Source organism: Bos indicus x Bos taurus, chromosome 19 (assembly GCF_003369695.1).
Source record: "Bos indicus x Bos taurus breed Angus x Brahman F1 hybrid chromosome 19, Bos_hybrid_MaternalHap_v2.0, whole genome shotgun sequence".
Classification (NCBI taxonomy): Eukaryota; Metazoa; Chordata; class Mammalia; order Artiodactyla; family Bovidae; genus Bos; species Bos indicus x Bos taurus.
Window position 1 is genome coordinate 37,070,764 of NC_040094.1, and position 26,877 is coordinate 37,097,640.

The window sequence follows — 26,877 nt, forward strand, 5'->3', positions numbered from 1 at the left end:
ACGAAAAAGTATGGTTATGGGGCTGTGGGGGGCACTCACTCAAAGAACATTAAGAACTGAAGATCTTAAGTGAAGAAATATATTCCGTCCGTAACACTCGCAAAATTCACCAAGCAATGTCCAAGTAGCTGACTGCAGGACTCGCTTCATGTCTCGTCTGTTCACTTACGAGAACTGTGCAGTACAGTGTGCTCTAACTGACCTTGTGGGAAAGTCCTCCCTTTGTGCCCTATGGGCTTCTCCGGTGCACAGGTAGCTTCAAGGAGGAAGAGTCGTCTTGTTGCCCCGTAGAGGACTAGTAGTCAGTCCAATAATCTTATCTTCTGCCCTATATAAATATGGTAGATCTTAATAGTCCTAAGGACATCCACAGAGTGTGGTGGACTTTAGGGCTATGGATTAAAAAAGGAACCTCTCTTGACAAAAGAGAGCGCCCTAAACTGGTCGGTGGTAACAAAGATAGGTTTGTGCAAGAAACCACTTTTTGTTTGTGGAGTGAGATAAAGTGCTTTCATTACAGCACGTGAGCTCCCTCTTACTCACTGTCATCAAATGTTCACTACTACTCATATCTGACCTCAAAGTTCAGGCCTTTATATACAAGAATGGCTAACCGGCCACACGGTTATTTGAAAAAGTCAATAAATTATGTCATTTTTAAAAGAGATCCCAACATTTAAAATAAATCTGTAATGGCAAACCCAATCTTTCAAGACAGACCAGAGGCAGAGTTTCCCTGAATCCAGTCTTCACTCCTTCTTCCACATCTGACCAGGAAAATCCATTCGTCCACAATCCAAACACAGTCCAGTTTATTTTACTTAAACAAGTCTGATTATATTCTATGATGTCATCATTATAATAAGGATCATAGCTTAGCAATTCATTCTCTCTGCTCTCTCGAAAAATTACACAAACTCTTTTTAAGTCAGGCCAGTGCAATTTATAGCTCAATTTTGATCCCAAATAGTTATAAAACCTACCTAGTTTCTGTCCCTGAGAACCAATCCAACTATTTTAAGTGACATGAATGAAGATTCAGCGAAGAGGTTTAGTTCTCAAAGTGATTATCTTCATCTCTGACAAGAGATATATCTGGTTGTTGAGTTGACCCCCCCAAATACATTACACAGAAAGTCTTGCCAAAAGGTTGAGTGAAGCTTACTTAAAAACTAATTAAAGTCAGTTAATTCTTGGTATCAATTGCCTTTTGAATCACAAAAATAACTTCTGAACTTAAATGGCAGATACTAAAGCTCATGAAAGTTTTAAAAATCACCCTGTTTCCTACTTTTTAACATTTGCTCCATGTTCTAGAAAAAGCCAATATATCTAAATCTTTTAAAAAGAGAAGGTGCACTTATTTGAGGAAAAATAAAAGCTGAAGACTGAAGGAAAAAAAAAAGATAATCTACTGTTTGCCAGTTTCCTAACTCAACTGTTAAACCCCACAAAAACCAGACTAATTTCATAAAAGAAAATAATGAGTATCACATGCATGTCTAATGTAATAAATCCATACGTGAGCACACATATGTTGGTGATCAAACATGGACACAGATAGGCAGAACAGGATGGAATAAGCAGAGCCAATAAAATTAGAAATAAGCCCTTTCTCTCATTCCTGAAAACCATGCAAAGCAGAAAAGCCCGGTCCAAAAAAAAAGTGTACAAAGAATCTGAAGAATATGCAGAAATGGGACCCTAATTATTAAAAGAATTATCGTTCATCATTCAATGAAGGCTAAATTGAAAGGTGAGAATATCCTTGTGAAAACATGCCAAAGACAAAATGAAAAGTTGATTAAGCAGTCAACCAGCTACTGGAATGTCACAGAAAATCAAAGGAAAAAATAGAAGGGAAAACGCATGTTTCGATAAAAAAAGGCACGCACCGAGGGGGAGGGGGCACAACACGCACACATAAGGCATTCAACTTATGAAAACTTAAAAGTACTATAGAATTAAATAAATGCTGTACTTGAAGACCAATGCAATACTGTACATTTACTCTTCAGAGTATTATGGAACACTGCAGCAAGTGTTGCCAAATAACTAAAAAATGTTGCCAATAACCCAGAATTCTACAGCCTAATAATCCTAACAGGTAATGCAATACTTGGAAGAATCTAAACGATAAGCTTTCAAGTTATAAATTGAAGCATGCGACTTGAACATGTTCTAAGAAAACACAAGGTCAACTGTCATTCTCATAAATCAGCAGAAGAGAAAATAAGACTTGTCTCCTATTGAATGGGGTTCATCAAAAGTAAAAATAAATACAGCTTGAAGTGGAACTCTGCTTGTGTCTAAAGAAAAGTGAGTTAGTGAAGAGACAAAGTGAAAACGGTCCCTTTAAGAATCAAATTCTCACAAAAACTAACCTTTCTCCTTCGATTTTCTATCTTGTTCTCTGTCTCGACTTTTGCTCCGGTGCTTATATGACTTTCGATCTCGGCTTTTTGATCTTCTTCGATCCCGACTACGAGATCTATGCTTTCTTTCTGATCTATCGTGGCTTCTGCTTCTTCGTCGATCTCTACTTCTTAAATAATTTGAAACAAAAGGAGAGCAACTTCAGCTGATATTACAGTGAGAAAAAATCTTGAAGAATTACATACCGTTATTTAAAGCAAAAATCACTCTCAAAGGCAAATGAATACAATCTACTATTAAAACACATTTATATAAAAAACCTTAAGAACTGAAAATTGAAAGTCCTTAACCTCAATTTTTCAAATAGGTAATCCTACCCAAAATAATTTATGATTTAAATGTCTTAGAATCAATAAGAGAAGCACTCATCCATTACACTAACTCCCTAATAAGATTGCATCAAATCTCCTTCAGCGGCCTAAGAAAGAGCAGTGAAGTTGCCTACAAGATGAACTCGTTCAATGATTCAACTTTCATCTGCCCGAGTGCTTAATGAGACTTAAGAGGGTCCCAAATACCAAGGAACTCACCAGTAATTACTATTATTTAATGCACACTCAGACACTAGGTAAAGAATCCACCTGCAATGCACAAGACCCAGTTCAATCCCTGGGTCGGGAAGATCCCCTGGAGGAGGAAATGGCAACTGACTCCAGTATTCTTTCCTGGAGAATTCCATGAACAGAGGAGCCTGGCAGGCTACAGTCCACAACGTCTCAAAGAGTGGGACACAACTGAGCAACTATCACTATATGCCTGGCACTGTCTCGTGTTCAATATACCTGCTCCTCCTTCTCTCTCTACTTCGTGATCTTTTGTGATCCCGAGACCTGCTGCATCTTCGGTCAGAAGTTCGGCTTGAATGCCTACTTCGTGATCGACTCCTCTTTCTTCTTTCTCTGTCTCGAGCTCTTTCTTTTTCTCTTTCTTCCTCTTCTCTTCGTCTTTTCCTCTCTCTCTCTTCTCTTTCCCTCTCCCTTTCTTTTTCTCTTTCTTCTCGTTCTTGCTTCTCCTTTTTTAAACGCTCATCACGATCAGGTTCTTCAGTTCTTTTTCTTAATTTTTCCTAAAGAAATCAAATTTGATTTTTTTTAGAACTAAATAACCTTAATGATGCTGTCAAACAACGGCTACCTAACATGAATCAACTGTAGACCAACTTATGAAATTTGATACCCTAAAAATGAGATGGAGAAATCTTAACACCATGTATGTACACAAGATATTTGACTAAACCCTCAGGAATATTCCTTCTCCCAAATTCCTGACACTATGAAGAAAATAAAGCACTTTGCTCATCTGATGAATAGCAAAATATTACAGGAATTATCACTACCTCAAATAACCCAGCAAAAATATAGTTTTAAATCTACACAATCAATTCTTAACCACACTAATATACAGTACTAGATATAGCTAAAATATATGCTCATAAGAAACTTACTTTTAATTCTTCTACAGTAGCTTTAATTTTGGCATAGCCCATGTGCTGTTTTCCCATCAAATGATCATCTACCCGGGACTGGGCATCTCCCACTATCAAAAAGGCTCCACACACTTCACAAACTTCCATTTGTTTTTCTTGGGCAGCAAAACTTTCAATTGTCTGAAATGATAAATCAGTTATTATAAAATATCTGATCAAGAGAAAAACAAATTCCCCTCAAAAATACTTTTAACATTTAGAAAATATTTTTAATTGTGTGAACTGCTACTTTCCATTTCCCCAAAGACATAATACTTAGCAGCAACTTTTAGACATGGGAAGCATGACAATAGCAATCAACTTTTCAAGAACTATTACGACCTCATCCCTCTATTATAACCCTTGAACTACATATCACCTCGAAAAAGCTAATCTACCTTTCAGAAAGCTACCTATTTTAGTCTGAATTCATTTCCTGCTTGGTTCAACAGGTTAAAGATGTGGACTCCATATTAAAAATGTTTTTTGGGACTTCCCTGGTAGCGCAGTAAATAGGAATCTGCCTGCCAATGCAGGGGACACAGGTCTGATCCCTGGTCTGGGAAGATTCCATGTGCCTCGGAGCAACTAAGCCCATATGCCACAACTATCAAGCCTGCACTCCACAGCCTGAAAGCTACAACTACGGAGACTGTGTGCTTCCACTACTGAAGCCTGCAGGCTCTAGGGCGGGCCCTCGGGTTGCACCTAAAGAGCCCTTGTGCCTCAGCTACTGAAGTCAATGGGCTTAGAGAGTGGCCTCCACTTTCTGTAACTAGAGAAAGCCCAAGTACAGCAATGAAGACCCAGAAAAACCAAAAATAATAAAAAAAGTTTTTCAAAATCATTAAGGAATTGAACTCACTGCATATAATCTGAACATACCCTTTTAATATTTAGAAATCAACGCTCAGTTATATTTTACCATCAATATCTAAAACATGTATACTATATCATCTAATTCAAAGTTAAATAAGTAGAGGTATTATTAAGAGTATACCAATTTTGTAGTAAGGTAAATATGAACTAAGTTATTTGATTAGTAACAACAACAACAAAAAAACCCCACCAAAACCTAAGCCCAACCAAAATACTTAAGGCACTGGTTAGCAAACCAGCAGCTAGAGGTCTGTTTTTGCAGTTTCATTGAAACAAAATTACAGACATTTGTTTACACATTGCCTAAAGCTATTTTGTAATATAAATGTAAAAACAGAGCTTTTATTACATTTCTTATGACCTGAAATCATAAATACTATGTGGCCCTTTAAAATAAAAGTTTGATGACATTAGAAAATTATTTGTAAATAGGAACAGATCCTAGCAATACACAGCTAACAGCATGGTTATATCAAAATGAAGTTGCTACTCACCGAAGTTGTGGACCTAAGCAACTCTCTCTCTTCTTTTAACTGTTCAACTAATTTCATCATTCCCTGGGCTTCTTCTACTTTTCCTTCAGATCCTAATTCTTCAATCTAAGAGGAATTCAAAAAGCAGTCAGGATATCTTTCTAACCACACTATCCTAGGATTTTTCTTTTTACCCTCAAGCTTCATGAGCTTGAAGTTGTTTGGGTATGTTTTGTTTACTGAAGCCTCTTTGGGTTTAATTTACCCTTAATCGATTTTTTCCCACAGCATTAACTACATATACTTGACAGGAAATACACAGAAAATTTCCAGGGTAGACAATTTCATAAGGTTAACACCACAGTCGGGAGAAGGCAATGGCACCCCACTCTAGTACTGTTGCCCAGAAAATCCCATGGATGGAGGAGCCTGGTAGGCTGCAGTCCATGGGGTCGCTAAGAGTCAGACACCACTGAGCGACTTCACTTTCATGCATTGGAGAAGGAAATGGCAACCCACTCCAGTGTTCTTGCCTGGAGAATCCCATGGACGGAGAAGCCTGGTGGGCTGCAGTCCATGGGGTCACTGAGTCAGACACGACTAAAGCGACTTAGCAGCAGCAGCAACACCACAGTCTAGATAATAAGCAACTCCACCCAAGTTTCCTACTGTCTCTGTGTTGTGCCTCCTCCCAAAGCAACCACCAATCTGTTTTCTGTCACTATAAATTAGTCTGCATTTTCTAGAACTGTATTTAAATGGAACCATGTACTCTATTCCTTTTGTGGGGCTTAGCCTCTTTCACTCAATCTAGTATCTCTATATTCATCAATATTATTCCAAATAGTTAATTCCTTTTTATCACTGTGTACTATCACTGTAGGACTTCCCTGGTGGCTTAGACGGTAAAGCATCTGTCTACAATGCGGGAGACCTGGGTTCGATCCCTGGGTCAGAAGATCCACTGGAGAAGGAAATGGCAATCCACTCCAGTACTACTGCCTGGAAAATCCCATGGACAGAGGAGCCTGGTAGGCTACCGTCAAGGGGTTGCAAACATTACTGTATAAGTACATCACAATTTGTTTACCCATTAACCTACTGACAGACATTTGTTTCCAGGTTTGTTTGGGGTTGGGTTTTTTTTTTGCACCTATTATGAATAAACACTGGTATACAACTCTGTGTAAACATATGCTTTCACCTCTTAGATTAATATCTAGCAGTGGAATGGCTCATAGTGCATCTCTTAACCTTTGAAGAAAGAAACTCTTTTCCAAAGTGCCTGCATCATTTTAAATAATCCCAACAGAGTAAAATAGTTTGTTTGCCCAGATCTTCACTAATATTTGATACTGTCAGTCTTTTTAATTTTAGCAATTCTAGGAGGAGTTCCAATTCTTACCTGCTGCAGGAGTACATCAATTTTATCTGTTAGAACCTGAATTTTTTCTTCATTTTTGCCTGTTGGACCAGCTGCCTGATGAAGACAATAGAATGTGTATTATCAACAACTAAAATACAAAAATAAACATTTAACTTCTATATACCATACCTAGTATTCGTATTTAATAACTGAAATGCTAAATCAAAAGGACAGTAACTCAATTATCTCAATTTTTGTTAATCAGTTACATATTTTGTCAGTTACTGATATTTAAGATAAAAAATTTCTGATTAGCAAAATATTAATTTACTAATAAAGACTGAAAAAAACCACCTTTTTAAGTTTTATGTCATTTTAAAACATATAAAGCAATGACTGAACTTGAGCCCAAGTTTCAATACTAGGGAGATCGCTGGCTTGCCAGAGGAAAGGACACTTTACAAAGATCATAAATTAATTCATACTCACCCCAGACGACTGCTGGTTTTGAGATAATGCCAAACGAGCATGGCCTCGTCTAATTCTACGTTCTACTTCTGCCAGTAAACTCTGTAAGTATCGCAAAAAATCTCTCTCATAGCCAACTTTCATAAAACGAGAACTCTTCTCATACCTAATGAAACGAAAATAAGTATTTTCTTTCCAATTCTTTATCCATTTACAACTCTCATATTCTATCTTCACTAATCTCATGAACTACTACTGCATTCAGACTGAAGCGCAGGGAATTTGCAGGCCAATTGTTAGGTCTCCCTGCTTTCACTGCTGTAGGCCTGGGTTCAAACCCTAGTCTGGGAACTAAGATGCCACAAGCCATGTGGCATACGCAAAAAAGTTAAAAAAAAAAAAAAAGAAGAAGAAGAAGAAAAAAAGTACTGAAGAGTAAACCAGGCACATCCATAAGAAGTGAATTTCCAGAGGTCCCTCATCCTGGTAAAGAGGTAGCATTTAACAGTGTATAAAGAGCACAGATGTTACCAATGGGCAGATCTAGGTGAACATTATCCTCGATCTGTGACCCTGGCTCCAGGACAAGTTTCATTTATAGAATTAGGTCTGTTAAAAAAACAAATGTGAAAGGAAAAAAAAAAAAAAGCGAGTGAATTCTCTGGAGGTCCAGTGGTTAGGACTCAGTGTTTTCACTGTCATGGCCTGGGTTTAATCCCTGGTCAAGGAGTTAAGATCATACAAGCTGGGAGGAGCAGCCAAAAAATAATAATAAACTAAAAAATAAAAACTGGAGGAGGGCATGGCAACCCGCTCCAGTAATCTTGTCCAGAGAATCCCATGGACAGAAAAGCCTGGTGGGCTACAGTACAGGGGGTCTCAAAGTCAGACATGACTGAAGCGACTAAGTGAAAAATAAAAAAACAGACGGGATATAGAAAAAAAGCTTAGGCTTATGCTTGGCATACAGTATGAACTCGTATGGTGATGCTACATATAGCTGTATCACTTTCTATGACCCCCAACTAATGAGTAGGACCTCTACATGACATTCATTTTACATAAATTCCAATCATCCCAAAAAGGGTAACTTACTGTTTTCGTAGATTTTCATCATGAATTTTTTCACATGGTCCTAAAACACAAGAAATATGAATGTATTCAATATAAATTACTGAAATTAACTTTTCTCTTGTCAAAACAAAAGGAAGTTATTTTTTTAAAAAAAGGAAAGAAGATCCATTTAATCACTGAGTAGTCTGCAGACATGTAAATTGAGCCTACTAAATCATGAAGCAACATGCCCAAGTACATAAATGAAAATTGTTCTCCTTAGCCTTCAAGATGTACTATATGGTAAAAGAAGAGAGAGGGATGAAAAAATTATTCCTGACTGCCAAGTAAGCTACGATGATGGCAGACCTTTGGTCTGAACCATTAGTCTTCGTGAATACTGTTAAGACCAGCACCCTAGTCCTACCTCTTACCATCTCCAAAAGGCAACTTTAACCCTTTTAGCTTTCTCTTCTGGAATTTGCCTCCATATTTCTAAATTCTATGCTTATTTTGTTTTTTGGTTTAACTTAGGCATGAAAAATTTAGTTTAAATGAACATTCAGTGTTTATATTTTGATGCCATGTCCTATTAACTCCCGAGTTAAGCAAAAAGGGCATTATGATGACACTTTTGATACACTTACTGGAATTTTTTTCTTCAGTTCAGTCTCTTGTACGTTCTATTTCCAAATTCACTCCAGACTCTAACTCAGCTATCAAAACTAGCTCAGTAATAATCTCCCTCAAGTTTCAAAATATATCAGATAATCAAATCAGCTTTATTTTCTTCCATGAGCTTTCCATCCTGCTTCAGTCAAGAGCTACTTTTCCCCCAAGCTCACTAATGGAGCTGTCACCCTTTTCAAGTCCTTTTCTGGTCTGTACTCGACACAGTTTACTGGCTCTCTTATTTGTTTCCTTCTTGGTTTACACCCATGAGTGTCCACAGAAAAGGTTCCTGGTAGATATTGTTGAGACCATGCATGCCTGAAAATGTCTTTCTTCACACTCGTATTTTGCTGTTTGGCTATACAGCTAACCTAGGTAAAAAACATTTTACCATTCAGAATCCCGAGGATGTTTCTCCAGTGTCTTCAAGCTTCCAGTGTTGCTACTGACAAATTGAGGACATTCTGATTGATAATCTTGTATGCCCCACCCCACCCCTGGTGTTTTGGAATTTCACAATAATGTGCTTTGATATGGATCTTTTTATCATTTGCTGTGCTGAGTTCTAGAAGGATTCACTCCATCTAGAGAGTAAAATCCTTCAGTAATGCAATCTTAAGATTTTCTCCCTTCTGTTTTCTCTATCTAGAACTCTCTTAATTAGCTATCACAGCACTGGACTGATAGAATTTTTTCAAATTTTAATTTTTTCTCAACATACCACAAATTTATTTTATCCTCAAAACTTCCCACTGATGTTCATAGTTCTCTAGTTCTAATTTCAACAACTCTTTATTTTTTCAAAACTTTTCTTTTTATATAGCATCCTATTCCTTCTGATATTTTCTCTTATTTCTCCGAGGATACTAAATTTAGTTACAGCTTTAAAAATTTTTTCTTCTGTTTTCTCCCATTATCACCATATTCCACTAAATTCTTTTTTTTCTGTTGGTTTTGGTTAATCTTTTATGTTTGAAGGTTTTCTTCAAATAACAATCTTGGCTGGCAAAATACTTCCAAAATCTGACTTGAAGTTGGTATGCACAGGCAGGGTTTGTCAACTAATAGGCTTTACCATAGGAAAATCAGGCAGCAAGACTTTCTTTTAGGAGATTCCCCAAGGGTCAGTACCTGTAGATCACTTCTCTGGAACTGTTCACTTTCTCTAAAGAATCCTCTTCTCTTCTGCCTGGGGAAAAAACATCTGGCTGTATCCTTCTAGGAACAGGGCAGAGGAAGGGAATGGGAAAACCTCACTATTAAGAAAACAGACTCATTTAATCTCTCTTACATTCTCATTTTTATTCATTACTGCCCTGTCCTGTATCTGTAAATCCCAATACCTAGATATATCCAGCCATAATGTGCTCTTTTTGCTTCAGGGCAAGCACTGTGCTTAACGAATTTAATTTCCATTTTATATTTCTAGAATGATACTAGTTATGTACCATCCTGGAGAGAAAATGGTCGATTTTTGGATTTTGTGGTTCATTTAGCCCAATTTCTTCAGAACATAACCCCCTGGTCTCCAGTGCTGTTGGCATGGGAGACAGAATTACCTGACGCACGGGTCAGACCACCCAGACTAGTGCTTCTCAAGATGGGGCAGTTTTGCCCCCAGGGATATCTAGAAGTGCCTGGAGACATTTTTGGTTGTCAAAATTGGGAGATTTTTACTGACATCTACTTCCATAGAGGCCAAGGATGCTGCTAAGCATCCTACAACCCACAAGAGACCCTCCCACTTCCCCACGCACAGAATTTTCCAGGTCAAACTGTCAAATGTCAAGGTTGAGAAACCCTGAACTAGACTCATCTCTGGTTTTCAGCCCCATAATTCAACTCTGCCTTCTATGGTACCTGATGCCTCCAAATCCTGAGCCTGTCCAGGGTTCTGCTGATCAAACTCTTGCTTCTGTTTAATATCCCCTTCTGCAGGCTTTTAGGATACAGGTTTCTCTGCTATTCTTCCATCCACTTGTCATCTTCCAAAAATTTGTTGACATCTCTAATGTTATCTCGTCTTCCGTTTACACCTTTTTTGTTTTTAATATTCATTTTAGTGGAGGGGTTTCAGGAGGGAATGGAAATACATATGTAGATTCAAATAAGCCACCAGGTTTAATTAGACTGGCATTTGTTAATACATTTTTTTAAAAAGCCAGGAAAGAAATTATCAACACCTTTAACAGAAAATTTCTTTCCAAAATTATAAAGTATCACTTTCTCTTTAATCATAAATGCAACAAAAATTATAGAAAATTTACTTACCAAGATCAGAACGAGTGTTTGTGAACAATTCCGCAGGACAAAAACCACAGAGGTAGTATTTACAAACCTAGTGAAAAAACAAAGGTGACTTAACTTTTTGAAACTGGTCAGTTTTAAAACTATGCCAGAAAAGGATGCCAAATAACCATTTTCTCATTTCATGATCTACATCTTTCAACCAAGTAAGTTTAAGAACAACTTCATTTGTTAAGTCATTTAGACAAATTAATGACTTTCAGACTCCTGGATTTCAGTATAAGAAATGCAAGACTGACAGTAATAGAAATCACTGCCTTAATCCCCAGAAAGAACAAGTTTTGGATAAAGACATCCAGAATAAAGGTAATTTTTTTAAAAAATTAAAAAAAAAAAAAAAAAACACAAAACACTGCAGTGTTCTTATTGTTTCAACTTTGTTAAAGACCAGAACCAATTTACACATGAGGATTTGGAAATCACTGCCTAAATTCCAAATAATACTCATTTAAAATGATCCGGTTCTGTATTTTCACTTAAAGAGATCTTGTAACAGGCCCTAAAGCGTGCTGGATATTTTCACACATGCCAGCACTGAGTGACTTCTAAGGTATGAGGAAGAATTATTAACATAAGACCAATTTTCAATTCTCTCCCATGGGTACTTCTGTAACTCCTTCAGATATATTCTGAGACTGCTCTATACTAAATTTAATTTTGTAACACTGCAAACCAAAATCTGTTAAGCAAAATTCCAAAATATCTCCATATAACCCTTCATTGCTATTGGGTAAATTATCAATGTACAAGAAAAGGTAGAAAAGGTCTACTAAATTTAGGATTGAATGAGTTTTTTTGAGACATTTAGAACTGGATGTTGCATTTGAAATACTGTTTTTTGCTTCAAAGGTCAAATGTTTTACACTTATTTGAAGCAGTGAGGTCCCATAAGCTGTGTCCAGAGGAACTAAAGTCATAAAGAACAACCAGATTCAACAATCACGTCTAAACAACAGATTTAGCTTTATATCAATATTAATCCTGTTACATGTAGCGATATGTCATAGTATCTTTGTACCATTTTCTTTTGAAAATTCTAATACTTTAAATTATTAAAAAGGCTCAGTATGACCACAAGTAACATGCTGGTGAGGATGTGGAGAAAAGGGAACCCCTGGCACACTGCTGGCAGAAATGTGAACTGGTGCAACCATCCTGAAAAAAACCGCATGGAAGTTCCTCAAAACACTAAAAATAAAGCCACTGTATTTAATCCAGCAATTCCACTCCAGAGTACACATCCAAAGAAAATGAAGACAGTAATTCATACCAATGTTCACAGCAGCATTATTTATAATAGTCAAGAATGGAAGCATCCTTAATGTCCATCAACACACGGATGGATTAAGAAAATGAGGTAAATATACATGATGGAACAATAATCAGCCATGAAAAATGGAAATCTGCCATTCGCAACAACACAGAGAGACTCGGAGGAAATGATACTTAGTGAAATAAGCCAAACAGAGGCAAAACACTGTATGTATTTGAGGTCTCTAAAAAAAAAATAAAGGAAATTAGTGAAAACAACAACAAAACAAACTGCAGTGTAGAGAACCAGTGGGGAGAGGGAAGAGGGGCAAAATAGGGGCAGGGTATTAAGAGGCACAGACTATGATATATAAGAATATAAGTTAAATAAGCTACAAAGAAGTACCGCTCAGGGAATACAGCTGATATTTGATAGTAACTCTGTGTGTGCTCAATCGCTTCAAGTTGTGTCCAACTTTTTATGACCCTATGGAACCCGCCAGGCTCCTCTGTCCATGGGACTCTCCAGGCAAGAATACTGCAGTAGGTTGCCATGGCCTCCTCCAGATCTTCCCAACCCAGGGATCGAATTCCTGTACTGCAGGCAGATTCCTCATCCACTGAGCTACCTGGGAAGCCCCTTATAGTACCTATAAATAGACTACACTCTTTAAAAATTGTAAATCACTCTGTTGTATACCCCAAATTTATATTAATATCAACTATACCTCAACTTAAAAAGGGCTCTTTATGTGCAAAAGGCTAATGTTTTTAAATGCTATATACTTTTCTAATTATTAAAAAGTCTGATTTGTTCAATTTTGCATCATTTTAAGTGTGTCAGTACATGCATCACTAGAAACAAATAGGAATTTAGTCAGGAATGTCAGGTGTAAAGCTTAACCTGGTTAAGTTTCTGAACTGGTTAAGTTCAGAAATTAATGACAACACATTCTAGGCATGAAAAGACAAATTCAGCAGAGTATGAAAATAGGCAAGTGGAAATCGGTATGTTTGGAGAATCAAAACAGTGATTTTTTATTTTTGGCTGCCACTTTTCAACTATGAAAAACTAAATCTGTAACTCTGCCTTGGTATTCTCAATACAAAAAAAGGAGATAACAACTATTTCATAGTGGGACTGTAAATTTTAGTATGTTTATTGAGAGAAACGGGCAAATCAGTCTGTTTTTAAAAATACCCATTACTTTCTTAAATAGGCACTCGAGACAATCAAACAAGCTATGCCAGCAGCTCTACCTGTAATTTAGTCCTATCACTCCATCTGCTGCTGCTGCTAAGTCACTTCAGTCGTGTCCGACTCTGTGCGACCCCATGGACTGCAGCCGTCCTCCTCCGTCCATGGGATTTTCCAGGCAAGAGTACTGGAGTGGGGTGCCATTGCCTTCTCCATCACTCCATCTGAGATGAGATCAACCACATGATCTGCCCTGAAGGCAGTTCAGTTCAGTCACTCAGTCGTGTCCAACTCTTTGCGACCCCATGGACTGCAGCACGCCAGGCCTCCCTGTCCATCACCAACTCCCGGAGTTTACTCAAACTCACGTCCACTGAGTCAGTGGACATCCAACCATTTCATCCTCTCTCGTCCCCTTCTCCTCCCACCTTCAATCTTTCCTAGCATCAGGGTCTTTTCAAATGAGTCAGCCCTTCGCATCAGGTGGCCAAAGTATTAGAGTTTCAAGAAGGCATCAGGCTACTTACAAAATACAGATTAAAACCTATTTTCCTAATTCTTTGTTCTGTGTGCTCTTACTCTCCAACTCTGCTTAAGATATTGCTGTAAAGAAATGGTACATGAAAACAACTGTTACTCTACCCAATAAACCCTAGCTACTTAAACTGCTTGTTTTAACCTTTCCCAGAGATTGAGAATGTTTAACTAAAAATATTAACAGTCTTATTCAGCAAGTCTTTACTAAATGTCCATCATGGACCTAACAATCTGATAATCAAACGGGCTCAGAAGAGGGGGCAGGGGGGTGGCAAGGGCAGAATTTGTAGTTGCTGTTGTTTAGCTACTTAGTGTCCTACTCTTTGGGAGCCCATGAACTGCAGCATGCCAGGACTACAATCACAACATAATTGTGAGTCTCCTGAAGAACTGTACAAAAAAGATCTTCACGACCCAGATAATATCGATGGTGTGATCACTCACCTAGAGCCAGACATCCTGGAATGTGAAGTCAGGTGGGCCTTAGAAAGCATCACTACGAACAAAGCTAGTGGAGGTGATGGAATTCCAGCGGAGCTCTTTCAAATCCTGAAAGATGATGCTGTGAAAGTGCTGCACTCAATATGCCAGCAAATTTGGAAAACTCAGCAGTGGCCACAGGACTGGAAAAGGTCAGTTTTCATTCCAATCCCAAAGAAAGGCAATGCCAAAGAATGCTCAAACTACTGCACAATTGCACTCCTCTCACACGCTAGTAAAGTAATGCTGAAAACTCTCCAAGCCAGGCTTCAGCAATATGTGAACCGTGAACTTCCTGATGTTCAAGCTGGGTTTAGAAAAGGCAGAGGAACCAGAGATCAAATTGCCAACATCCGCTGGATCATGGAAAAAGCAAGAGAGTTCCAGAAAAACGTCGATTTCTGCTTTTTGACTATGTCAAAGCCTTTGACTGTGTGGATCACAATAAACTGGAAAATTCTTCAAAAGATGGGAATACCAGACCACCTGATCTGCCTCTTGAGAAATTTGTATGCAGGTCAGGAAGCAACAGTTAGAACTGGACATGGAACAACAGACTGGTTCCAAATAGGAAAAGGAGTACGTCAAGGCTGTATGTTGTCACCCTGCTTATTTAATTTATATGCAGAATACATCATGAGAAACGCTGGGCTAGAAGAAGCACAAGCTGGAATCAAGACTGCCGGGAGAAATATCAATAACCTCAGATATGCAGATGACACCACCCTATGGCACAAAGTGAAGAGGAACTAAAAAGCCTCTTGATGAAAGTGAAAGTGGAGAGTGAAAAAGTTGGCTTAAAGCTCAACATTCAGAAAATGAAGATCATGGCATCCGGTCCCACCACTTCATGGGAAATAAATGGGGAAACAGTGGAAACAGTGTCAGACTTTATTTTTTGGGCCTCGAAGATCACTGCAGATGGTGACTGCAGCCATGAAATTAAAAGATGCTTACTCCTTGGAAGGAAAGTTATGACCAACCTAGATAGCATATTCAAAAGCAGAGACATTACTTTACCAACAAAGCTTCGTCTAGTCAAGGCTATGGTTTTTCCTGTGGTCATGTATGGATGTGAGAGTTGGACTGTGAAGAAGGCTGAGTGCCGAAGAATTGATGCTTTTGAACTGTGGTGTTGGAGAAGACTCTTGAGAGTCCCTTGGACTGCAAGGAGATCCAACCAGTCCAGTCTGAAGGAGATCAGCCCTGGGATTTCTTTGGAAGGAATGATGCTAAAGTTGAAACTCCAGTACTTTGGCTACCTCATGCGAAGAGTTGACTCATTGGAAAAGACTCTGATGCTGGGAGGGATTGGGAGCAGGAGGAGAAGGGGATGACAGAGGATGAGATGGCTGGATGGCATCACTGACTTGATGGACATGAGTCTCAGTGAACTCCAGGAGTTGGTGATGGACAGGGAGGCCTACTTCGATTCATGGGGTCGCAAAGAGTCGGACACGACTGAGCGACTGAACTGAACTGATAAATTAAGGTAACAGCCAAGACCAGAAGAGTTCAATATCAAAATTTTCACTACCACATAAGAGAATGCAGATACAAACAACCTCAGGAATCTGACTAGAAAAATTTAATTGTGAGTTTCCATCGCATTAAACAAAGTGAAAAATAAAAACAAAATCTGGCATTAGATACACTGCTGAGAAAAGGAACACTCCAAACATTACTAGAGCTGTCGGACAACCTGGCAACATCCATCAAAATGTAAAATATGCACTTAACTTAGTCATTATCTTTCTAGGAACCTATCCTACAAGTGATTCAGTTCTATGTACTAGAGTGTTCACTGCAGCTTGGTTGGCAATTGTAAAAGAACTCGAAGTAATCTACATGAAATAAACTAAGGTACATTTACATTGTACCTACAAGGAAAGACTCCACAGTATAAGTGAAAGTTGTTAATTATAAATTATACTCATATGGACTTCCCAGGAGGAGCTAGTGGTAAAGACACCACCTGTCAATGTAGGAGACATAAGAGACCGCAGGTTTGATCCTTGGGTTGGGAAGATCCCCTGGAGAAGGGCATAGCAACCCACTCCAGTATTCTTGCCTGGAGAATCCCATGGAGGAGCCTGGTGGGCTATGGTCCATAGGGTCGCAAAGAATCAGACACAATTGAAGCAACTTGGCATGCATACACGCATGCACACTTACATAAACCAAGTTTACTTCTGTAAAAAGAATCACTTTAATGAGCCTAAATTGGAGGGAACATAAAACAGTAAAATCAATTTCTAATATAGTAATTAATCAAAGTTCACTCTTTTCATTGCCTACACAAAGTTTTCATAAAATTTTAATCAATTTTCCACAGCAGCAGGGATAGTAAACATCTCTCTCCTGCTAAGAAGCCTTCCATTACTTCCCAAAGTCATTTAGTCCCAACTTTTAACAAGGTTTATAAAAAAACATTCAGAACTCCTCTGGTGGCACAGAGGATAAGAATCCGCCTGCCAATGCAGGGGACATGGGTTCGATCCTTGGCTACGGAAGACTCCACATGCTACGGAGCAACTAAACCCGTGTGCCACAACCACTGAGCTTGCCTGCTGCAACTACTGAAACCCGTGCCTAGAGCCTGTGCTCTGCAACAAGAGTAGTCCCCACTCGCCACAACTGGACAAAGCCCATGCACAGCAACGAAGACTCACTGCAACCAAATATAAAAAAATTTTTTTAAGTGATACATTTTTGTAAAATAATCAAAGGAACTTCCTAACTTACAAGAAATGGAAAATTAAACATATTTCATAAACAATGAAGCACTGTATACTAACTTAAGCTACTTTCTCCCCTTGTTAAGAAATCAAGTCTAATGAGACACAGAATTCCCTGGTTGTCCAGTTGTTAGGACTTCGAGCTTTCACTGCCTGAGGGCCTGGGTTCAGTCCCTCATCTGGGAACCAAGATCCTGCAAGCTACATGCGGCATCCAAAAAATAAAAGGTCTAAAGTTCTAATGAGACACACATGGTTTTCCAGAAGCAATCAATCAAAGATTGAGGAAATACTTTAATATTTTCAGTGTGATAATACTGTGGTTATCGTCCTCACATTTTAGACATGTCTTTAAGGCTGAATGATAAAACTGCTCCAAAATAATGAAAGAAGTAGGAGATACAGAGAAAATAATACTAGTCATATACTGATAATGTGTCTTACACACATGGATACACAGAGTTCATTCCACTACTTACTTCTGTTTATAAGTTTTGGAGAGAAAAAGCAAACAGTAACTATATACATTACACAGAGACTGCTGGAAATTCCAAGAAGCCCAACACTTACCATGTACTATATAGTGAGGTAGGAAATGTCTACACTTATGGCAGAAAAAAAACATTTTGATGACTATGGTTTAAAACTAACAAAACACCTGTAGAAGTCATGCACTATAATTACTAATTTTTTGCTTCTGGTTTCCTTTTCAGATTCTGAATATCTTTTTTAGATGTTAAAAAAAAGCACAAGTAAAAAATGTGGACAGTAACCTTAACTGTTTCTTTTTTTCCAAACAACTTTCGATGTGATGCTATCTGTTAACATTGGCAAGATTTCAGAAAAGAACATTTATTTCAATTCCCTTCTATTAAGTGTTCACTGAACAGAGGGCATACATGAGTTTGGTAAGTGATGGACAAGATCTCATTTTATATATTAGAATCAGAGTTAATAGTTTAAACTTTTTCACTTTTGGGCTTCCCTGGTGGCTCAGTTGGTAAAGAATCCGCCTACAATGCAGGAGACCTGGGTTCGACCCCTGGTTGGGAAGATCCCCTGGAGAAGGGAAAGACACATTTACAGTATTCTGGCCTGGAGAATTCCATGAAATGTACAGCCCATGGGGTCACAAAGAGACACGACTAAGCGACTTTCACGACAAAATAAAATCCTCAATTTGAACTACAAAGTTCTTGCCATAAACTTAATAATACAAGCTCCAGACCAGATGGTAATTACAATTCCCTACAATCTCAACTCCAGATTATCCAAAGGCTACCAATGCCTCCTCTAACACGGAAATCTTCCCATGTGGACACTAACTGAAAGGTGCTCACCCTAGGCAGTTAAAATCACATGCTTTCCTCGTTTCTCTGGTTGTTTAGGATTAATAAAGCAGAGGAAACAAATTGCTTAATAAAAAAATACTAATCTCAAGGAAATGTAAAATATTAATCAATGAGGGAGGGAGGTGTGTCAATGAATCCTTGGAACAGTATTAAAGCTGATGGCTTTAGTTGAAAACCAATTTCTCTCAGATCAAAAGGTAACAATCTACAAAAGCTGGAAACACCTGTATAGTAAAGCACTTTCCCTGAGTGGTTCCTTACATATATCTTTACAAATAAGTGAAAGGCCAATAATTTGCATCACAGAGACAGCCTTCACTTAAAAAACGAGTTTCCTCCAAGTGTTTCTAGTTCAACATTTAAAACCAGAGTACCGAGGAAGTATGTCAGGAAGCAGTCGTTTACAAGCTTTAGCATGTATAAAGATGCCATTTAAAAAATGCAGATTTCAGGGGCCTTTCGGTAGACCTAGACTCAGAATGGGGGGTAGGCACTGGCGAAGTACATCTCTGCATTTAAAACAAATTCCACAGATCAAGCTAACACAGATATCTAGGAATTACTTTTAACAATAAAGTTTCCATTTCATTGTTAAACAAAAGGACCTCGCCCAGCTGAAATGGCTTTCCCCATCTAGTGCAAGTGTGGCAAAGAAAAGTTTCCAGATAGAACTGGAATGCAAAAATATTGGGCGGAATTCCCTGGCAGTCCAGTGGTTAGGACTTCGCCTTCACTGACAAGGCCTGGGTTTGGTCCCTCGACAGGGACTAAGGACTTCCCTGGTGGCTCAGATGGTAAAAGCATGTGCCTACAAAGCAGGAGACCCGGGTTTGGTCCCTGGCTAGGGAAGATCCCCTGGAAAAGAAAATGGCAACCCACTCTACTATTTTTGCCTGGAAAACCCCATGGACGGAGGAGCCTGGCAGGCTACAGTCCATGGGGTCGCAAAGAGTAGGACACGACTTCACTTTTCACAGGGACTAAGATCCCACAAGCCACCCAGTGCAGATAAACCCTCACCACCACCACTACCAAAAAAAAAACCCCTTACAGTATATACTGTGGTTGGCCATTCCTCCAGGATTTTACCAAATACCCAACAGCAAACACCAAGTGACCCAGGAGTGATGCCACAAGTTTCCCCAGCTTTATAAAACCCTACAGTAATTCTAACTTATTTAGAAAGAGCCAGATGGTACATTCCTGGTCTGTACCCACGTTTTCTTGCAGACAGAAATCTGAAACACCAGCACTGACTTTTCAAATCCCTGAATCCAAAATTACGTGCAATCTATCATTAAAGGCATAAAATATTTTGACAAAAGTCTGTATCAGTGAGAAACACTAAAACTGAAGGGAGGGTGCACCTGAAAGGAAAGCAGATTTATTATAACTGAGATGACATAAAACTTAAGTTGCTTTTCTGAGAACTTCATCGTTGCTAACGTTATAAACCCATCGCATCCAACGCAATGTGGCAATAAACCACCACCAGGGAAAAACGTTTTTCCACAATCCTTGTTCAAAACCAATTAGGCAAACAGGCTGTTACAGCTGATGAGCACGCAATCAAAAGCAATTTTCTCTCTGTAATTCAAAATAGATAAATGTCCTATTTGCACACAGAGTGAAACATAAAGTTCACCTTTTTCTTTTTGCAAAGTTCATTGAGTGGCAAAAGAAAAAGTTGCTTTATGGTGACAAAGAAATGACTACAAAGAGAAGGGACCCAACAAAGTTACTCCTATTTTTATTTTGAGGAAAGAGGAAAAACCCAAAAGTCAGGGGAAAAAAGATTTAAAAAGCTTCACCTCTAATGTGTGAATTTGTTGTTGTTCAGTCGCAAAGTCAACTCCGACTCTTCGCGACCCCATGGACTGCAGCACTCGACTTCTCTTGTCCTTCACTAGCTCCCTGAGTTTTCTCAACTTCATGCCCATTGAGTCAGTGATATTATCTAACCATTTAACCGGTACAAAAATTCTACTGTAACACTTCACACTACTAATCGGGTGGCACCCCACAGGTCTAGTCAAACACTAGCAAAAGAGAAATTTTACTGTAACCAAAGCGTAAGTTTAAAATGAGTAAGCAACTCCCCCCCCCCCCAAAAAGGACATATTTAACAATTCCTTCATGTTTTGACTAGCAACTGTCTTTATCTTGTTTGACTACAATCACATGTGAAGTTAATTATACATCCATTCTTCAGGTAAGACCTAAAATAAACGTTACACACCATGTTCACAGAACTGGAAAGTGAACAAGACTACAAAGATTAGGTTTAGTTTCGCCATTTAACTTGACAAGATCTTGGGTGAGCCTCTCAAGTCTCATCTGTGAAATTGGGTTTATACTCATTTACCCTTAGAGGGTTAAGAGGATCAAAGAGTTTCCTATGAAGAAAAAAGCCTTGACAATTATCTACAAGAATGGCTTACTAGACCGTACTGCTATCAAACAATATTTGTAAATCACGGTGAACCCTATCAAGACCTCTTTTAAAATTTTATTGCCCCATGTAAGCGTCGAAACTGAAACATTTCTGAATACACTGCCACGATATGACGCTCAGCCAAATAACGGCCAAATCTGCCCTTTTCCCTATTTCACAGCCAGGTGAAAACTCCGAAACCTCTAGATGTACAAAAATACTCCTTCCTTTCCCGCTTTTCTCTGCCTCATTAAGCTGCTTTTCAATTTTGCCAAGTCTTTTTTTTACTTCCTTGATACTTAACAATAAATCATCCCTTAACCAAGGATCCAGGCAGCCTCCTCCCTCCTGGGCTATTCTCCCGATTCCCTCCAGCCACGGGGTCAGACACTTGACCCCGGGGCGGCCGGGCCCCAAACCTTGCCGAGGCCCCGGCGAGCCCCAGCCCGCGCCGTTCCCCTCCCCCATGGCGCCCAGGCACAGGCCCAAGGCCCGCGGGACTTACGCTCTCGTGGTCCCACCGCACGTTGCTGCGCTTCTCATCCGGGGCGAGGTTTCGGTCCCTGCCCATTAACTCATCCAACAATTGCGCAGCCGAAATCATGGTGCTTTCCTCGGGCGGCTGCTCCCACCAGCCCTGGCACCTGCCAAAGAAAACGCCGGCACCACAGTCGCGAACCTCTCAGGAACCCTAGCAGGCCTAAATGCCTCCTCTAACCAGGAGCCGACAAGACAAAATGGCCGCCGCGCGAGCGCCTTCCCAGCATGCCGTTCGCGCGCGTGCGCCGGCGGGGACACGCCCAGACCTGGGAGTTGAGAGCGGGCCGCTTCCGCCGGCCCGGGGGCGGAGCCTGCCGAGGCCTGGACTCCGCCTCTGCACGTCGGCACCACCCTATGCCGCGCCAAGGCTACTCACAGTGGCCGAGTCCGCTGCTCTCCTTCGTGGGCTTGCGTTGCCCACTCTCTTTGACAGACGTAGGAGCCTACGTCTCGAAGCTTCAACACCACTCTGAAATGGAGAAAAGGGTAGCGGATAGCGTATCACTTATCTCACGCGGTGCTCTCTGTGGCGTCTTCTAGTGGAGGAAACGGAAGATGAGCACTCTTGGCCGTATTCCGACTCCATTCTTCTAGCCTCTGAGCTTGTCGCTTCTTCTACCTGGGTTATTCCTCCCACTCCGATTCCCCAGATTAACAAGGCAGGAAGAGATAAGGCAGTTTCTACAAGGTCACGAGGAGTGTAGGCAGGAGCATGCCTCCCAGACCGGAATCTTCTTTTTAATTACTGATTCATTTACTGAACAAATATCAGTATTTACCATGTACCAGGTAAACTCCTGAAGCTAAGCTCCGAACCTTTCAGACACGGTGTTTGCTGTCACAGACCTTGAGGATTAGAGAATGAGACAGTCCCTATATAAATAAATCAACATAAATTTTAGTATTAAGTACTCGAGCACCATTTAGAGTATGTACTCTAAAGACAGATCGTCTAGGTTGGTAATCCCAGCTCTGCCACTCTGCCTTCCTTTCTCGGTCTGTAAAATTAGGATTTATAGTAATACCTCCCTACATACATAACATGTTACTGTGAAAATGACGCGTGGCACAGGCCCAACACATTTTAAGTTTAATCATTAGCTAAACAACAACAAAAATTATGATCGTAATGGAGGGAAAATAGGGTTGTGTCAAAGAGTAACAGAGAGGACTGTCTGTGGAAGTAACTTAAGACCTAAAAGATGATGGCTCTCCAGCCAAGCAAATTGGACAGAAAATAATCCAAGGCAGACAGTGTGGTATATAACAAGGCCATTTCATTACACGAAGCAATGTTCATCATTATTTTAAGTAACCCTGAAACCAGCAGGGTTCTCATTAAGTGGCCTGAAGATGCCAAACATTTGAGAGATGCTGCTTTAAAGGGGTAGAGAAGGAACCAGCATAGGATGCTGTGAAAGGAAAGCCAAAGACATAAGCGAGAAGCCGAAGATGTAAAAGGAAAGTCTGAAGACTATAGTCAGGGAAGAAGATGAAAGCACCAACATTGTAGAAGTCTGCCAAAGGTCTGGCATGAGAAGACTAAAAAGAATTCATTGGATCTGTAGCTGGAAGTCAGACTGAAATGGATCAAAGAATGAAGAGACAATGAGGGGGTAAAATGGCAGATGGACAACTCATTTTAAAGGGAAACAGCAAGACAGGGTGAGAAGTGAAAGGAGGTATGAGTTAAGGAAGGCTTTTTTAAGAATATGTTTCGTGTTGGAGACTAATACTTTGGTCACCTGATGCAAAGAACTGAGTCATTGGAAAAGACCCTGATGTTGGGAAAGATTGAAGGTGGGAGGATAAGGGGACGACAAAGGAGATGAGATGGTTGGATGGCATCACCGACTCGACGGACATGAATTTGAGCAAGCTCCGGGAATTTGTGATGGACAGAGAAACCTGGCGTGCTGCAGTCCATGGGGTCCCAGAGAGTCCGACAAGACTGAGCAACTGAACTGAACTGAGTGTTGGAGAAGGTAGAAGATAAGAGAATAGTTAAAGTTCCAAATTCTTAAGAAGGGAAGGTGATAGTGTAGGCTCCAGGGCATATTGGCCTTTCCTAGAAAAAAAGGACCTTTTCTCCACTAAACCTACAGAAGGAAAAAAAACCAGTTTGTAGATGTAGCAGTGGGATGAGGAAGTTTTCAGTTGATGGCTGCTGTTTTCTCAGTGAAGCATTTTGGTAGGTTTACCACTGCCACGACCACCAAAAAGGGGGAAAAAAGCATACGTCTTGAACTACAAACAGGACTTACAAAACCTGAGTGCAGAGTTACAGCCTCTGCTCACTAAAACTTTTTTTTTTTTTTTTTTTGCCTGCATCACGCAGCTTTCAGGATCTCAAGGTCCTGACGAAGGGTTTTAATCTGGGCTCCACTCTGGCACCCAAAGTGTTAACCTAACCACTGAACTTCTAATTCCCTCATTCATTGCGCAGACTTCAATGGCGCATGTGCATCGTGCCAGAAACTGCATTAGTGGCCAAGAATATAGATAGATGTGTAAGACCTGGTTGTCAGAGAGCTCCTGATCCATGGAAGACAAAAATGTAACAATAATTTCAAATGAAATCAAAGGAAAATACCGTCCTTTGGATCTCAGAGGCAAGCGCTCCCACCCTGTCCCATCCTAGGCAAGTCTTCCCATATAGCTTTGTTTTTTGTAGACTCTAAGGGCAGCCGCAGCCACAGTTCAGTGTGTATTACCGCTGCTGATAACGAATTCACTCATTTGCCTTTTTCATTCAACCAGTTCAACCAGTACCAGCATCAACTACTGGGCATCAGGGATTCAGAGAAAAAAAGTTTTGTGGTTTTTTCTGCCATACCCTGCGGCATGTGGGATCTTAGTTACTCAACCAGGGAAACAACCCATGTCCCCTGAAATGGAAGCTCAGAGTCCTAACCACTCAACTACCAGGGAATTCCCAAAAGTAGTCTTATGAACAAATCACAATGCCCAGTTTATACATAACTTTTATAGATTATATGAGTTGGTTATTTTCTGATGATGAGATGAAAAACAACCTCATCAGTCTGTGGCACGCAGACCCCTTCCCATGTATGTTGCTAATGCAAAGTGTAATGGACTGAATTGTGTGCCCTACCACAAACACAGGCAAATTCATATGTTCAAATTCTCAGAGTCCACAAAAGGACCTCACGATGGGATTGCATTTGGAAACAGAGCCTTTCGAGAGGTAATAAAGTTCAAATAGGCCTCAGTACAATCTGACTGGTACCCTCATAAGAAGAAATTTGGAAACACTGGGTAGGCACACAGAGAGGAAAGGTCGTGTGAGGGCATAGTGAGAAGGCAGCCATCTGTAAACCCAGGAGAGGGGCTTCAGGAGAAATCAACCTTGCTGACACTTTGATCCTGAACTTTTAGCCTCCAGAACTGCGAGAGGATAAATTTCTGTTAAGCTCCCAAATCTCTGATACTTTGTTTTGACAGCTCTGGGGAACAAATATAGAAACAAAGCCACAGTTACTAATGCTTCCTAGCCTTCTGTGGTCCCATGACGCCATCCTCCATTTGCTTTGCTGCCTCAATCTTTTTAAATGTAAACCTGGTTATGTCTCTTCCCTGCTCAAAATCCTTCAATGGGTCCCCATCTAAAATTGAAACACCAAGGTCATCCATGATCTTACCTGCTTCTCCAACTTTTTGCTACTGTTCCCTCACACCCTGATCACCCCTGCTTCCTCCCACATCACATTACACGGCTCTAGACATGGAATGCTCTTTCCTCACCCCAGAAACACCTACCCATCTTTCTCAGGTCACACGCCAAGCATCAGCACTTCTGTAAAGCCAACCTGGAGCCTCATTCTCTGCCTGTCACAGACAACAACTGATCATCTTCTTTGTGCTGCCATTTTACCTTGTACATTTTGGAGTTGGTCACATGATATTGCAATTATCAGTCTTTTTCTTTTAAATGAAAGTTTCTCCCTTTCCGTCTGGTGGCAGCCATCAGTTTATCTCAATGGGAAGCCAAAATAGGCACTTACAGATATATCCAGGAGCTATGGAGGAAGAAGCAGTCCTATGCAATGCACTTTCTCCTCAAGGTGGGCTGCTGGCAGTACTGCCTGCTCTCTGCACCCCGCAGGACCCTCCATCCCACCCAGCCTCATAAAGCATGCAGACTGGGACACAAACCAAGCAAGGTTATGTCACGTATCAGATTCCTGTGAGCTGTGTTGGCCACACATGCCTAAGGGTGCCAGTTACAGCAAGTCTGATTATCATGGCTAAAGTTTGCCTGAAGCCTTCATTCTATTGTGGAGGAGTGAGCTGGATGCCACTGTGGGGCTCTGAGAGTCCTGGATTCTTACTGGGTTGGTGAAGATTCTACAGACAGATTCTTTGAGGTTATCCTCATTCCATAAAGCTACCAGAAGAAATCCTAACACCCAGTGGATCACCAAACCAGTCCAAAAGCACAGGGAGTTACAAGGGCTGACATCCACAAGTTTAAAGAACCATGGCCTTGGAAAGGCTGACAAGTTTCACAGTACCACTGGTGGTTCTCGTTATGCAGCTTGGAGATGGCACAGTACACTCCAGCTCCACCGTTTCTGTTAACATAAGTAATGTTTGTGAAATTCTTAACCTGATAAACCAGGACATTCATGTCTAAAATGTGTTTTTTAATTTGTCTGTGAAAACTGTGTCTGTGGACTTCCCTGGTGGTCCAATGGTTAAGAATCTGCCTGCCAATGCACGGGACTCGGGTTTGATCCCTGCTCCAAGAAGATTCCACATACTGTGGGATAATTAAGCCCGTGTGCCACTAGAGAGTAGCCGCCACTCACCACAACTAGAGAAAGTCCTCAAGCAGCAACGAAGACCCAGCACAGTCAAAAATAAATGACTAGATAAATAAAATTTAAAAAAACTAGGTGTCAACAAATTATTTCATGAATGCACTGTCAAATTATGAAAGTTAAAGTACAATAATGTTTGAAGAACGATGTGTGCTCAGTGGCTTCAGTCACGTCTGACCCTTTGTGACCCTATGGACTGCAGCCTGCCAGGCTCCTCCATTCAAGGGATTCTCCAAGCAAGAATCCTGGAGTGGGTTGCCATGCCCTCCTCCAGGGGATCTTCCTGACCCAGGGATCAAACCTGCGTCTCCTGCATCGCAGGTGGATTCTTTACCGCTGAGCCACCAGGGAAGCTATAAGTGATGGTATATCTTGTTTCTAATA

At 40.2% G+C, this 26,877-nt stretch overlaps 1 protein-coding gene and 1 pseudogene across 1 annotated transcript in view; one reads left to right on the plus strand and one right to left on the minus strand.

Moving 5' to 3' along the window:
- LUC7L3 (LUC7 like 3 pre-mRNA splicing factor) overlaps nucleotides 1-21,874 on the minus strand; it is a 25,038-nt gene extending 3,164 nt beyond the window's left edge. The window contains 9 exon segments of the mRNA XM_027519634.1: nucleotides 2,385-2,545; nucleotides 3,219-3,502; nucleotides 3,881-4,042; nucleotides 5,275-5,379; nucleotides 6,659-6,733; nucleotides 7,109-7,253; nucleotides 8,183-8,222; nucleotides 11,084-11,150; nucleotides 21,615-21,874. Of these exon segments, the coding sequence (XP_027375435.1) occupies nucleotides 2,385-2,545; nucleotides 3,219-3,502; nucleotides 3,881-4,042; nucleotides 5,275-5,379; nucleotides 6,659-6,733; nucleotides 7,109-7,253; nucleotides 8,183-8,222; nucleotides 11,084-11,150; nucleotides 21,615-21,713 (1,138 nt within the window). The 5' untranslated portion in view covers nucleotides 21,714-21,874.
- Nucleotides 21,875-26,251, plus strand: LOC113878318 (annotated as a pseudogene).
- The last annotated feature ends 626 nt before the right edge of the window (nucleotides 26,252-26,877 follow it).